This window comes from Balaenoptera physalus, assembly GCF_965194825.1.
Source record: "Balaenoptera physalus genome assembly, chromosome: 6".
Taxonomy (NCBI): domain Eukaryota; kingdom Metazoa; phylum Chordata; class Mammalia; order Artiodactyla; family Balaenopteridae; genus Balaenoptera; species Balaenoptera physalus.
The window spans coordinates 75677540-75692809 of NC_138885.1; the positions used below are offsets into that span (position 1 = coordinate 75677540).

General features: G+C 39.7%; 1 protein-coding gene across 2 annotated transcripts in view; it reads right to left on the reverse strand.

Moving 5' to 3' along the window:
* FRZB (frizzled related protein) overlaps positions 1-13837 on the reverse strand; it is a 34188-nt gene extending 20351 nt beyond the window's left edge. The window contains exons 1-3 of one of the 2 annotated variants that reach the window (XM_082466808.1): positions 13446-13837; positions 11922-12694; positions 4904-4951 (exon numbers count right to left, since the gene is read on the reverse strand). In XM_082466808.1, coding sequence (XP_082322934.1) covers positions 4904-4951; positions 11922-12399 — 526 coding nt within the window. In that variant the 5' untranslated portion in view covers positions 12400-12694; positions 13446-13837. Of the gene's footprint in view, positions 1-4903; positions 4952-11921; positions 13346-13445 lie in introns of those variants that run through there. The other variant, XM_082466807.1, reaches the window with a different exon arrangement.
* Between the last annotated feature and the right edge of the window lie 1433 nt (positions 13838-15270).

Genomic DNA, 15270 nt, shown 5'->3' on the forward strand with positions numbered 1-15270 from the left:
ATATTATTCTAACCATAAATTCTAGACAAATTGATAGCACATGCATGCGCTTGGCCTGAAATTTTGACTCACTAATTGTACTATATACTAATGAGTTTTTCGGTTTGTTTTCAGCAAACATGAACATAGCAGGAGTGATCCTTAAAATAGCACCACTACTGGGCACCAGTGATTTCCAGCTAATTTTATGACACTATAAGAACACTCAATTACATTAAAAAGGTAACAACATAATTCTAAATAAATCATTTTAATTCACTTGTGTTTTTTAAAAGATAAATGTTTGTTTGGTGCACACTGCCTCATGTCAAATACTTGTCACTCTGATAAGATTCAGTGGAAATCAACAGTGAAAACTCTTCCAATCTAATGAAAATTGATGTTTCAAACTTATTTACAACTTAATAAAGATTCCACTTCCACATATAAGACACCTTACAAGGCAGTACATACAGACCCAAATCAGTGCACATTACTATTTCCAGAAAGTAAAAAAGAAGTATACAGTAACTAATTGTAGTTGTAATGTTCCTGCAGAAACAAATGCAGCATTAGTCATAGTAAAAAAACAAAACAAAACTAGAAACAGAGCAAACGTCCAGGAACATTAGAATGAATAAATGAAGTGCGGTATACTCATATGATAGAATACTATATAGCAATGAAAATTTAGAAGTTCTGCTATACACAGCATAATGAAGAACAAAGGAAGCCCCACACACGCACACACATATGCACACACACTATATATATATTAGGATTCCATTCATAAAAGTTGAAAATCAGGCAAAATTAATCTATGCTGTTAGAATTTCTGCTAGTGGTTACCTCTGGGAAGAAAGGTGGAAGTAGTGGTTTGGAAGAGGCACAAGGAAGTGTTTCTGGAGTGCTGGTAATGGTATACATCTTGATCTGTGCAGTGGTTACATACGAGTGTTTACTTTGTGAAAAGGCACTGGGCTGCATGCTTATGATTTGTGCCTTTTCTGCACGTATGCCATACTTCACTTAAGGGTTTATTTTATGGAAAGATGGAGTAAGTAGACTCCATCATGTATCTCCCACTGAACACAGTTATAAAACAGAACGCAAGATGTTGCTACTTAAGGACTCTGAAAAGTAAACAGTAGCAGGAAGTTTGAGGAGAAGCTCAGTACCATCAGACTGATAGTGGGTTCATCATTCTTTCCACCTCTGGTACCTCCCAGCCTGGTTTCAACACAGCCAGGAAGTAGTCATCATGCAGAGAGTCCTCCAGGAAAAGCCCCCTGGTTCTGACTCAGGAAGTCAGAAAGGGTCTCCTAACACTCCATTCTCTTCTATCCCCATCTCTGAAGGAATCCTGGGACAGTGGTGGCAGCAACAGCTGCTGCAAGGGAGGTCCTTGGAAGCCTAAAATGACGATGGAGGGGAACCTTCCTTTCTGATTGGATGACATGTGGTGTCAAGAGACTGGGACAAACCCCCATTGCTTTGTCCTCCACCACTTGGCCCCTGATACAGAAGAAGTCACAGGAAGTATATCACAGAGTGGGATAAATAAAGCTCCAGCTTTCTGGCCAAAGGACAAAAAGGGGGAGCCCCCAAGGAACAGAAAAGTACTAAGGCAATCACAGAGAGGGAGGAGCTTGGGAAGTGATCCCATAAAAATATTTATGAACTGCTGGGCTCACCCCTGGGTATGTGTGAATCTGACACTAAACAGTATACTATAGACTTTGAAAACTCGACTATGGTATAAATCACAGCCTTGATCTCACACTGGCCACTGAGTAGTGTACACATGGGATAGATCTGAAAGACACCGCAAATGCCTTTGGAAGTGGAACTGATATTGAAATCACAACCCACAGAAGACTAGTCAGAATTTGCAGCCTAACCCAGTTAGGTAGACTGCTGCTAGAGCAAAAATATCACCATTCTCCATATGATTTTAAAGACCCAAAGTCTTAGAACATAATATTCAAAATGTCCAGAATCTAATAAAAAATTACTCCGCCCATGAGAACCAGGAAAATCTCAATCTGTATGGGAAAAAACAATCAGATGACACAAATGTTGAAATTATCCAACCATGATTTTAAGGCAGTTTTATAAAAATTCCCCAGAAAGTCATGGTGAACACTGTTGAAATGAAGGGAAAGATAGAAATTCTCAACAGTGAAATTCAGGATATAATAAAGAACCAAGAGGAAATCTTAATTTTGAAAATTACAATAATGGAAATTTAAAAGTTCAGTGGATGGGCTCAACAGCAGAATGGAGAGGACTAAGGCAGGAGTCAGTAAACTTGAAGACAGGCCGATAGAAATTATCCAATGTAAAGAACAGAGGAAGGCTGGGAGGGAATGAACAGAGCCTCTGGGACCTGTGGGAAATATCAAAAGGTCTAAAATTCATATCATCATCAACTCTCAAGTAGAAGAGAATGTGGTATAAAATATTTTTTGAAGAAATAATTTCTGAAAGCTTCCCAAATCTGAGAAAAGGTATAAACGTATAGATACAAGAAACTCAATTAACCCTAAACAGGATAAACCCAAAGAAATCAATGTCCAGACATACTGTAATCAAACTGCTAAAAAGTAAAAACAAAGAAAACATTATTGAAAGCAACCAGAGAAATCTGATGCATTACTTACAGGAGAACAACGATCTGAATGAAAACCAATGTCCCATGAGAAACACTGAGGACAGAAGTAAATGAAATAGCATTTCTTAAGGACTGAATGAACTGCCAACCCAGAATTCTATATCCAATGAAAATATCCTTCAGGAATGAATATGAGATGAATTTTTAGATGAAGGAAAACTGATAGAATCTGCTGCCACCAGAACTGCTCTAAAAGAAGCATAAAGGAAGTTCTTCAGACACAAGGGAAATGATACTAGAACATCAGGGAAGAAGGAAGAACGATAGAAATTATAAACATCTGTAGAAATACAGTAGGCTATTTTTCTCCTCTTGAGCTGTTTAAAACATATTTAATGTTTGAAAGAAACATGAATGGTTCAAAGAGAAAATACTACATTGTCTCATGGAAAGATAGATATATATATATCACACAGACACATACATGGGTGTGTCTGTGTGTGTGTGTACACACACATGCACATGAAACAGAGAGAGAGAGAGAATGAGAGAGAGATTCATTCAAATAATCCAAGAGAAAGCTAGGAAATTGGAAACAGGAATGAAAAAGAGAGGGAACAAACATAAAACAAATAAAATAGTGGCTCTAAATACAAAGATATTAATAATTACAACAGATGTAAATGATCTAAATATACTAATCAAAAGACAAAGGTTGACAGAATGGATAGAAAACCAACACCAACAAAAAAACCAACTATATGATGTCTAGAAGAAATTTATTTAAAACATAATGATGTAGGTAAGTTAAAAGTAAAAGGATAGAAAAAGATACACATTGCAAACACTAATCAAAAGAAAACTGGAGGAGCTACATTAACATAAAACAAAATAGACTTTAGAGAAAAGAAAATTACCAGAGATAAAGAGGAACATTACATCATGAAAAGGGTCAATTCACCAATAAGACATAAAAATATTAAATGTGTACACACCAAATAATATCACCTTTGACTTCATGGAACAAAACTGACAGAACTGAAAAAAGAAACAGAAAAATCCACAATATTTGGAGACTTAAACATTTCTCTCACAGTGCTTGATAGATGTAGTAGATAGAAAACCAGCAAGAATATAAAAGAACTAAAAAAAAGTATCAATCAATAAATCTAATTGACATTTAAAGAACATTCCACCCAGTAACACCAGAATATATATTTCCAAAGTACACATGAAACATTCACCAGGATAGACCATATCCTGGGTCATGTAATAAATCTTAACAAATTTAAAAGATTAAAATCATACAAATTATATTCTTTCACCATAATGGAATTAGAATAAAAAATTAATAGCATAAGAAGAACAGAAAAACCTCCAAACAGCACCAAATTTAACAACACAATCCTAAGTAAGGCATGAGTCACAGAGGTAATCTCAAGGGAAATTATAAAACATTCTGAACTGAAGAAAAATCAAAATAAAACCTATCAAAATTTGCAGGATGCAACTAAAGCCATTCTTAGATGCAGAGCACCTAGAACTCTTAAGTATTGCTAGTGCAAAATTGAACAGTCATTTTGGAAACAGTTTGGCAGTTTTTTATGAAGTTAAACATACCTTTATCATTTAGCCCAGTAATCATATTCCTAGATATTTACCCTAGAGAAATGAAAGCTTACATTTACACAAAAACCTATACACAAATGTTTATAATAGCTCTGTCTATGATAGCCAAAAAGTGGAAACACCCCAAATATCCTTCAAAACATAAATGGATAAACAAATGGTAATACATCCAAGTAATAAAATATTCAGCAGCGAAATGGAATGGACTATTGATACATGCAAAAACTTAGATGAATCTCAAAGGCATTTTGTGTGTGAGAGAAGCCAATGTCCAAAGGTTACATACTCTTATCATCCCACATATGGCAATCTCAAAAAGACAAAAGTATAGCAATGAAGAACAGATCAGGGATTGCCAGTGGTTAAGGGTGGGAGAAGCTCAAGGGAACTGGGGTTTTCTTGTTTGTTTGTTTTGAGGTTATGGAACTGTTACGTATACTGATTGTGGTGGTAGTTACACAAATCTAAACATGCATTAAAATTCATAGACCTATACACAAAAACAAAAGATCAAATTTTACCATGTTAATTTAAAAACTAAAATTAATACAAATAAATATTTTTATAAGTTTACTTTGAAAATATAAGACACAAACTTCCCCAAATAAGATTTGAATATCTAGGTAACATCAAGACTAATCTGACCACAAAAGAAAACCAGGAAGATAGTGATATACTCACCACTGCTTGCCCCTCTACAGTTTCCATTACTAGAATCCATAGGAAAATCTGAAAGGAGGTGATAGAATAAAGTAAGAATCATAACATATTCATTATTATTTCAAGAATTCCCATATTAAAATCTAATTCAGTCACAAGTTGATTTGGGTAAGAACCCAGGTGTCTCAAGGAAATTGATTCTTGTTAGTGTTGTGAGGTTGACACACTATCATTTGTAGGTCAAATAAGGACATGATGTATTCTTTCATGTGATTGAAAGTTGATATACTCTTTTGAATCTTCATCAACTGTGCATACTATTTCAGTATGTAATAAACAAAGTTTCTGAGTTTCACAAAAACTTCCTGTAACTTTAAAGCCCATGAATATATTAGGTATTCACCCAACACATTTCTTGATGGCTAAAAGAACTAAATACACCTCTTCGATAAATAGATGTATCACACTTCACTGGCATACATTTTAATTCTTAGTGCTTAAGGAAAGCATGCAGAAAGCATTCTTGTGTTTCGGGTTAACTGCAGACTAAACAGTTCGTTAGCAGAAAGGAAGCCTACCATCCAGGGACTACTCAAGCCAGTGCAATTAACAGACACAGTAATAATTGGAAAGTGCCATCGACTCTTTTCATGATCCCCAAATCCCGGAAAATGATAAAATGATAAATGGTAATGAAAATGGTAATTATGTAAAATTCTTCTTTGTTCTAGTTTAGAAATCAGCCTCTAATGAATAACACTGAGTGCCCCAGCAAAGCACTATGCTGTACCTAATTATATGTTCTTACTGACACTTCAACTCAGTACACTTACACGAGCATTTTCCACTTGAATTAACACTTTATGTTAAATGAGTTTAATGCCTCTGTTTATCCTAATAGAAAATAATGTTCTTCCTCTGTCCTTTTTCTTCACAGGTCATATCATGAATAAATTAAACAAGAAGGGATAATACCATTTTAGAACAATAATACCCAAAATTACAACTAATGAATTACTTTCCCAGGCTTAGTAATCATTAGCTGGTATTTTAAAAGTTATATCCTAGGGAGTTTCCTGGTGGCCTAGCGGTTAGGATTCTGGACTTTCACTGCTGTGGCCAGGGTTCAATCCCTGGTCGGGGAACTGAGATCCCGCAAACCTGAGGTGTGGCCAAAAAAATTAATAAAAAATAAGAAAAAAAGCTATATCCTAGGAAAGATGGCAGTCACCAAATAAAAATATAGATAATTAGGCAACAAATACTTGATTCTAAAATGTTTGGTTCCACTCAGGTCAGATTCTTTGAATTCTATTCTTGAATAAGTCTAATAATCATGTGATAATATGCATATGATTTATACAAAGATGATCTCTCCATAAATTAAAAAAATATATTGATCCACATTTAAAATAATTGTTTAATGTCAAAAGATTGAAATAAAACTGAAAGATAAAATTCTTCTCTTGGAAAAAGAAAACCCCTTTGAAGCAGCTGAACCTCGGAGCTTGGTTTTCTTCTTTTACTCTTATTCATAGGAAAATGTTTCTACACTTTTTAAAGTGCTTAGACATCAGTTGTTAGAATTATAAGAGAGAAAACCAAAGTTTTCTGATCAGAAATAATCCAAAAAAATGTTTTCAGAAAGTTAAACTTAGGAATTCTAACAAAATTATCCTAAATTAAAATAGCGGGTATTATTAGTAGGTTTTAATGCCCCAAGGATTTCAGGTAGGGGTCATAGAGGTTTCCAGGAGAAGAGCTCTAAATAAGAGCTGGAGAAGGAAAGGAGGGTTTTCCAAATAGAGAATAGCACATGCAAACGTCTGGGATGAGAAACCACAGGACTCATCAAAGGACCTGCAAGTCTTCCAGTGGGGCTAATAGAGTGGTGTAAGCAGAGAGAAAGGAAACTAGAGAGGTAAGAAGGCATGAGATCATGAAGACTAGAGGCAGATATCAAAGGATTTTAAACAACAGATTTGTACTTCAGAAAGATCACCCTGTTGGAATAGGGAGGCATCATACTGGAGGTCAGCAAGCCAATTATCATTCTAGTTCCATAATCCATGGAAGAAATGGTGAGGCCAAAACAAAGAAAGTACCATTAGGGAAGAAGGGGAGGGAACTGGATTCGGAGTAGATCTCATAGCACTTGATACCTATTGAATGTGGGGGATAAAGAAAAGGGCGGAAGCAAAGCTGACTCCCAGGCCTGGAGTATGGGTGTGGTGGTGTCTCTTAACAATATAGAAAATACTAGAAGAGAATAGGCGTATGAAGGTAAGGAGATGATGAGTTCACTCTGGGGCCTGCAGAGACTGAGGGGCTCAGGGTTAGACAGGAGAGCCTGCAATGTATGTCTCCTGCTGTCTCAGAAGTTCAGAGAAGTACTTATCTCTTATCTCTTGGAATCCATTGTCCAGGACTGTCTTCTATTCTCTTAGGCCACATATAAATGGGCTTTGGAAATGCAACGAAGAAAACTTGTTCCTTTAACTGAAATCTGATGGTCGAAAGACACAGATTATCTGTACAGTTAGTATCACCTATTTCTTCATAAGAGAGGACGTATAGCTTAGAACAGGTCCTGGTTTGAATCTTCTTTCTATAAATAGCTTTATGGACTTGGTGCACTTAACTTCTCTAGATGCTTCAGCTTCCCTTTCTGCAGATAAGAGTAATAGTATTATACCTACTGTGCAGTTATTATGAGAATTAAATAAATTAATATGCATTGCCCACTTAGAACAGCACCTGGAACATACTAAGTGTTGTTAGTTCTTATTCTGTGGCCGCTAATGATTCCTGTTCCTCTTCCCAATCACATTAATGTTGATTTACCATTTATCATTCACTTCACATGAATATTTCTTTTTGTTCTTCACAATCCCAATGTTAAGGTCAGATGACTTGCTCAAGGTACAACATTAATGGCAAATCTGGGATTCCAACTAAGGGCCCATAACTTTTAAACTGGTGTTCTTTAAACTGAGGATATATAGCCAATTCTTCATAATTTAAAACTCTACATGGTGGTTCTTGGTCTCCTCTTTTGATACACCTAGTAGGAGGAGAAAGGACAAATATAACTTAGTCATTTTTGCTATTTATAGCAAACAACTATTTAGAATTTTGTGGGAATAAGATAAAAGTGAGTTACTGAAATACAATTTGGAAACTACATGAGATTCCATTACCACTAATAATTGTGTTAGCTATAAATAGAATTTAATATCACCGCATTCTAAAATACTCTTCCCTACCCCATCCAGAGTGCCTTTCAATATTTTACATTATGAAGAAGCTTTAGAATCATGTTTTCTCTCTAGTCTTAATCTAAAATGTCCATTTCTCCTTTCCATTCCATTTTCCTCTGCATATCACACTAAATAATTCTCCCTTCTTGGTATTTGGCCCCTCAAATATTTGTAGAACAGGGCTAAAGAAAAGGCTGCCTGTTCCCCAGAAAGTGGAGAAATGATTAAACAGCAGTGCATGCATGTGAAAGTTGGCACAGCTCTGCCAGGCGAGAGAGGGCTGGGAGAAATGTGCTGGGCAAGAGCTGGGGTGACAACAAAAAGCAGCAGTGACTGAGGAGCGATTATAAAGCCCTTGGCACGGCAAACCAGGAGGCTGTATAAACACCAGTTAACTATCAGACCATAAATTTTCTTAAACACTCAACGTCTACATTTCTCAGATAAACTATTTGTAACTAACAGACATCCATCAGACTCATTCTTTATACCTATTGCTCCCAAAGGGATTTGTTCTTGAGCCTGAGGTCCAGGTCCATTTGTGTACAATGAAATACTAAGTTTATATTCAGGAGAAATAAGATCCGCTTTCCCAGTTAGTTCTCAGTGTGAAGCTTGTTTCCCAGAGTTGAACTGATAAAAGTTCTAGGCCGTACCTGCATTTACCAACAGACCATGTTTGTCCAAAAAAACAAACAAAAAATCAATTTGAATAACAATGATAATAATGGTAAAATAGCAATAGCAAGAGCAGCAATTTGTTGAGGACCTACTATGTACCAGACGTCCATGGGGTGTAGGCAGTATGTCCCCATGTTACAGATTAGAAAACTTTGAATTGGAGTGGTTATATCATTTCCCTATAGTAACAGTTGGTATGAGGCCAGAGTCAAGATTCAATACCTACCTAGTCTGCCCCATTCCAAGCACATACCCTTTACTCACTATACAATATTAAAGATTTGACTAAGGTCTTAATTAACTGGCTGAATGACTAAATTGAACTGAATTCTCAGATAAAGCAGGTGTACATGCAGTCTCAACTCTCTAGTAAATATAAAATGTGGAAAAAGAATAAATTTCATGTGAATTTCTTGGTAATAATCAGGAAGATATGATCTTTTCTTTATAAAAATATGTTTGCCCCTAATATTTCAAAACAAAAAGTAGTTTGAAGCAATATTTCATTTCAGTAAGATTTTGCTTTGTAAAATGTCCTTAAACTTGTTGGTGGAGTCATAATGTACTACAAGGGAACAGATCTGTGTGAATGGTAGGATTTGAAAATCCTCTTGACATTGAAGGAACGTAAAAGGTGGTTCCATTTTGTTCAGGGAGACCTCATTTTTATATTCTGCTAAATTCTAGGCATAAGACATAGGAACTCTGTTTATACCTAGAGGAAGGAAAAAAAAAACCCTGCTTTGTGAACTACCATATCCCACTGAACCAAGGAGCATATTGCATCGTAAATTAAACTGGCCACATGTGGTAGTTCCTAAGTAATTCCAGGTGCCTGACAGTTTGACCCAGGATAGGGAATGTAATTTTCAGCAAGCCGGCCTTGGAATCCACCATTCCATTCCCCTTCCCCACCTCCCCTTCAGCTCCCTCCTGCCACCACAGTCTCTGATTCACACTGAGGGTTATGGTAAAGGGAAGGGGAAGGGAGACCATCACTAAAATACAGTTCCAACTGCCACCTACCCCTACTTCTTTTTCTAGCAAGGATGCTGTCAGCAAAGCACATTATGGCATTTTAAAGCAGCTTAGCAATCAGGTTCCATGGACTGACAAATTGTTTCCATGCATGTCCTATTTGAGGGCGTCAATGAGGCAATTGTTCTACATTTGGTCCACGATGATAGGTAACTTAAGGGACACTTAAGGAAACTGCTTTCCATTCATATTGACCATGGCTTTTGAGAGCCATTAACCTTGCCAAACCTCTCTCATTTGAAGTGCACCTCTAACAGAGGTTTCAGAGCAAGAGGAGGAATGCATTTCAGTGTGAACCGTGGCCACCTCGTTCCTAGCCCTTGGCCTGAGAAGAGCACCAGCATTTAACTAATCTAAGTGCCTGGCAGGCCAGGGCAGCAACTGAGCTCTCCCAGTGTCTGCACAGCCTGTAACGTTAATGAGTACAAAAGCTCAAGAGTGCTCTTTTAGACCAAAGATTAATAAGAAATACATTTCTTTTTGATTATTTTAAACAACCAGTCGTTGGTTCGTCATTAAAATCAAGACGACAATAGGGGTAGTCAAAGGTGATAAACTGAGGTGACCATCAAAAAGCTCTTGAAATCTTTCTGTTCAGTTTGGTTTTGCAGCTATTTGTACAAGTACTTTTCCCCTCCCCACTCACTGTATGTTAAGTGGGTCAATGCAATGGGCACAGAAAGCAATTTTTCCAAATCAATTCCCGGACCACCAAGAACTATTTTACCTAGAAACGGACTAAGGACATGAGCTTAGGCTGAGCAAGTTGAGAGGCAGAAGAAAAAGTTGATGCCCCAAAAATGAACAGAGAAGGAGGTATAAAGACATCACATCTAAGGGCAGAGTTGATCTGGGGAGGGTGTGAAAGAGGACCAATCATAAAAGATTGGGTTTATATTTAAAGTATATGAAGGGTGAAATTTTCGAGTTTTGGGTAGTTGGGAGGAATGATTTTGAGTTAGAATTAAATGGACCATAATGAACTAGGTTTAGCTGGGGTCTTAAGAGTTATGACTGCCCTAATTAGACCAAACACTAGTAAGAAAACAACTTGTGATCGATTCCATTTACTGTAGAACTGCAATAAAGTTTTACAGTAGGGAAAGATTGAAATGAACCGGTGCTTGATGCACACAGAGAAAGAGCATAAAATAAAGTATCGAAGACAAATTATTTGCAGAGCTTAAGAGTGGGATAAGGGGTGAGATTAAAAATAACATTACATGAGTGTATGATGATAACACGCCTTAAACATAACTCCTTTCATCCATATGTCATTTACAAAATGACTTGAAGTCATGTGGGAATGTGAAAGGAGCCCAGCAATTTCACTCCGCCAGCTCTGTGGCTGCAGGAAGTCTCAGGAGCTAATTAGCAGTGCATGGCAATGTTTCCCAGCTATGTCAGTCTGGAATGGAAGAACAATTTATCTCATTGAAAGGAAGGGGAAATTTAAGGTGAAGGTAATTGCTCAAACTGGATGTTGAGCAAACACATACCACTAACATCTGTGGGTTGGAGTAAGGTTACTGGAATTATCTTGGCATTTTTAACGATTAGAAGAAAACAGTTCTTCAGCTCTCTGTTTTCACCATACAATCTTGACAAGTAGCTAAACACGATGAATATAGAAAACTCATGACTGAGAATGCAAGAGAATCAGGCAAGAAAGTTAAGTGATTCTAAACAAATTAAGAAAGTAAGAAAAAAGCATCACTCTAGGAGATGTGGTTACTTGGACATGGAAAGAAGAAGTGAAGGGGCAGTGTTGAGTAGAAGTGTAATGGGAGTGGAAGGAACTGAGTGTTTTAGAAAGACAGATCGCCTATTGGAATAGAGTGCATCCGTTTGGAAGGGTGATGAGGTGAGAGAGAAAAAGGCATGGTGCTCGATAGAGCAGTAATTGAGAGAGACATTAAGAGAAGTGATCCACAGAGAAGAGACAGAAATCAGAGAGTAAAGGCGAGTAACAAGGACTCCAGGAAGTGAGCGGCTGGAGGACACGCTTGGGCCGGGGGTTGGGGGTGGGGGGGCGCAGGTTGTGCAGTGTCAGGACTCACCGGCTCCGTCTGCAGTGACGATGGCCTCGGGAGAGATGCACACGCCGCGGTCATAAACCGGCAGCTCCTCACAGGCCAGGCTTTCCGGCCACGAGTGGCGGTACTTGATGAGGATGGGCTCGCAGCCCTGCCGGGCCCGCTCGCACACAGACTTGCAGGGCTTGATGGGCTCGTGCTGGAAGTCAATGGTGCAGATGGGCGCGTACATGGCGCAGAGGAAGAAGAGCAGATCCGGGCTGCAGTGGGTGCCCAGCAGACCTTCGAACTGCTCGATGGCCAGGATGGCGTTGGCCTGGGTGCTGTGGTGCAGGTGGTTGGGCATCTTGGTCATGTTCCAGGGCAGGGACTTGCACAGCGGGATGCGGACGGGCTCACAGGCTGCCGCCCGAGCTCCGGGCACGCGGAGCAGGCAGAGCGCAGCCAGGGCGAGCAGCCCGGCCCGCAGCAGCAGCATCCCTCCCGGGCTGCCGCAGACCATGATCCCGGCGGGACGGGGCAGGGTGCAGCAGTGCCGAGGACGCCAAGAGGCCCGCTCCGCCGTCTCCTCCTCCCCCCCTGGAAGTGGACACAATGATCTGGGAGCTTCTCCTCCCCCGGCAATCTCACAGCTTCCTTGGATCAAATTCCCCCAATGGGGTACCACGAGCTTCGCCGAGCTCCAGCCGCCGCCGCCCCTGCCGCTCCTGCAGCTCTGGCTGCTCTTTCCCGACGTCTAAGCCTTCTGGGGCCGCAGCATCTATTTATTCCTCGCTCCCTCTGGCAGAAGCATCGGACTTCGCAGATGAATCAGATGAGAGGAAAACAAGAGGAAGCGAGGGAGAAATGAAAACAAAAGTAGAATTCAGCTGAGGTAGTTGGAGCTCTGGGGTGTCACCTCCCCTGGATTACAAAAAGGTGCTAAAAGAAGCATGAAATTCTCCCAAGTGAGGAGGAGGACCGGAGGGGGGTTGGGGAAGGGGGCAACCGGAGGGCAGAGACTCCTAATGCGGGAGGAGGGTGCAGGAAGAGTTTGCAAGTCTTGCAGGCTGAGCAGAAGATCCAATTTTTGGTGTGAGCTGCGGCCAGCCAGCCGCAGGCAGGAGGGGACCAGCAGGAGGAGCCTCGACGGGAGGTCTGTGGCTGCGACCCTCTGCGCTTCGCTTTCCTACCTACCGACCCGAAGGGCAGCTCCGCCCCGGTGCAGTCCCAGCCCTCCAGCCCTCGCTCCCCTTCCCGGGAAGGGAGTGAGGGGTCCGGAGAGAGGTCTGTGGGTTGGAGGCGGAGGAAAGGGAAGCGTGACGAAGCAGTGAGGATGCGAGAACCCAAGACAGAGCGGACTTGAGACGACCACCTCTTCCCCACCCACACACAGGGGAGCAGCCCCTCAGCTCCCCCAACCCCCGGCTCCAAAGGAGAGCCCCCGGCCTCTCACTGAAGAGCCCACCCCAAATCCCCACGAAGGAGCGCCCCCAGGTCCCCACTTGGGAACCCACCCGAGCCCCACGCTCCCTGGAGATATTTCCTTTAAGCAAATTATAGCCTCACCTCTGTGATCACCGGCTCTGCAGAAAGTCAGACCTGAGGGGGAAAGACTTAAGCAACGTCACTCAATGTCCAAGTCGCAGGAAGCAGGGACCCCTGCAGCGGTGTTGGAGCCTTATCAACCCAGAGCTCCTGACTACAGAGGTCTGCATTTTGAATAACTGGGTGGAGGGAAATCGCCTTTCATAAAAGGAGAAGAAACACTATATAATTACAAATAGGCCACTAGAAGCAAGATACGGGTGGGTTTTTTGTTGTTGTTGTTGTTATTTTGTTTTTCCTTTGCCCTGCAGAATTAAAACTTTTGAGTTTTGCTTTTTAAGTTTCAAACTGAAAACTGCTTTAAAGTACTTGGGCATTTTTTTTTTTCTCGATTTTACTCACTAAAATAAAATGGCATTTATTAACTCTTCTCACCAATAATTTCACCTAACACTTGAGAGATGTGTAGGAAAATTACACCACACTGGTAATGATAATGATGATAATGACAACAATAAAACCCTTTTCATCCAAATGAGCTCAATCTAGAAAAGAAAATGGAAAACAGATCCCCTCCTGGTCTGCTCCTTCCACTAATGAGCCGCCCCTTTTCCTCCCTCTCCCCCTTCCTCCCTTTTCAGGGCAAATTGTAAATGAATGACCTGCCGAGGCACTCCTACCCTGCCCTTTCAATGGGAAATCACTGAGCAAAAGGATTGCAGAATGACAGAAAACACAGCCTTCATTGAGAAGAGAAGGAAACAAACCCTAAAACAAAACAGGAAGTCACCTTTGCTCTGCATCACTGAAACATTTCGCTGCTTTAATCCAGCCATTTCTCACAGTCAATAATAAGCAGACAAAAGATGCTTCCACTTTAGAGCACCAAGTGAGATGGTTTCCATTCCCCAGCATTGACTCGACAGCACTTATAAAATGTCAGTGCTAACCTGAGTTTATGGAATTTTATCTCTAAAATGACCATAAACAGCCGTTTGGGATTGCAGTAAATTATTTCAGAAGGAAGTTTGTTCCACTTAGGAGAAAAGAAAAAACAACAGATGGCAGATAGGGAGTCATTTAAGTGAGTATACCAACTTTGCCTGGTCTACAATTATTTAGTGTCATTTAACAAAAGAAAGCCAAAAATTGTATAAATGAATTAGATGAAAAATGATTTAGCAAGTAAAATTTAGGGGAAAAAACAAATATAAAAACAGTTAATAATAGAGCCTTTGGGGGGCTCTGTAAAGAAAATGTAGGTGGAATTTTCAATAAACTAGAAGGAAGAAGTGAGGACTAGATATAATAGATTGTTTGATAAATATATTTTCCTGTTCATCTTAAATCTTAACAGCATGAGGGGAAAAAAATGAGCCAGTTGTTTTAATGGTTCTACAATTATCTGAAATAAAGTGTGTTTGCCTTCCCCTGCACATAAGTCAAATATCCCCTTTGTCTAACATGTACCCTCACAACTTTTCTCTAAACCCAATTTCTCTTTATCAAAACCTAAAATAAATTTCACTGCCTCCCAGAAGCCTTTTTGGGTTTTGGGTTTTTTTAAATTTATTTCTTTATTGAACTATAGTTGATTTACAATGTTGTGTTAGTTTCTGGTATACAGCAAAGTGATACCATCATATATATATATTATTTTTCATATTCTTTTCCATTATGATTTATTACAGGATATTGAATATAGTTCCCAGTGCTATACAGTAGGACCTTGTTATTTATCCATGCTATATATAATAGTTTGCATCTGCTAATCCCAAACTCCCAATCCATCCCTCCCGCAAGCCCCCTCCCCTTGGCAACCACAAGTCTGTTCACTATGTCTGTG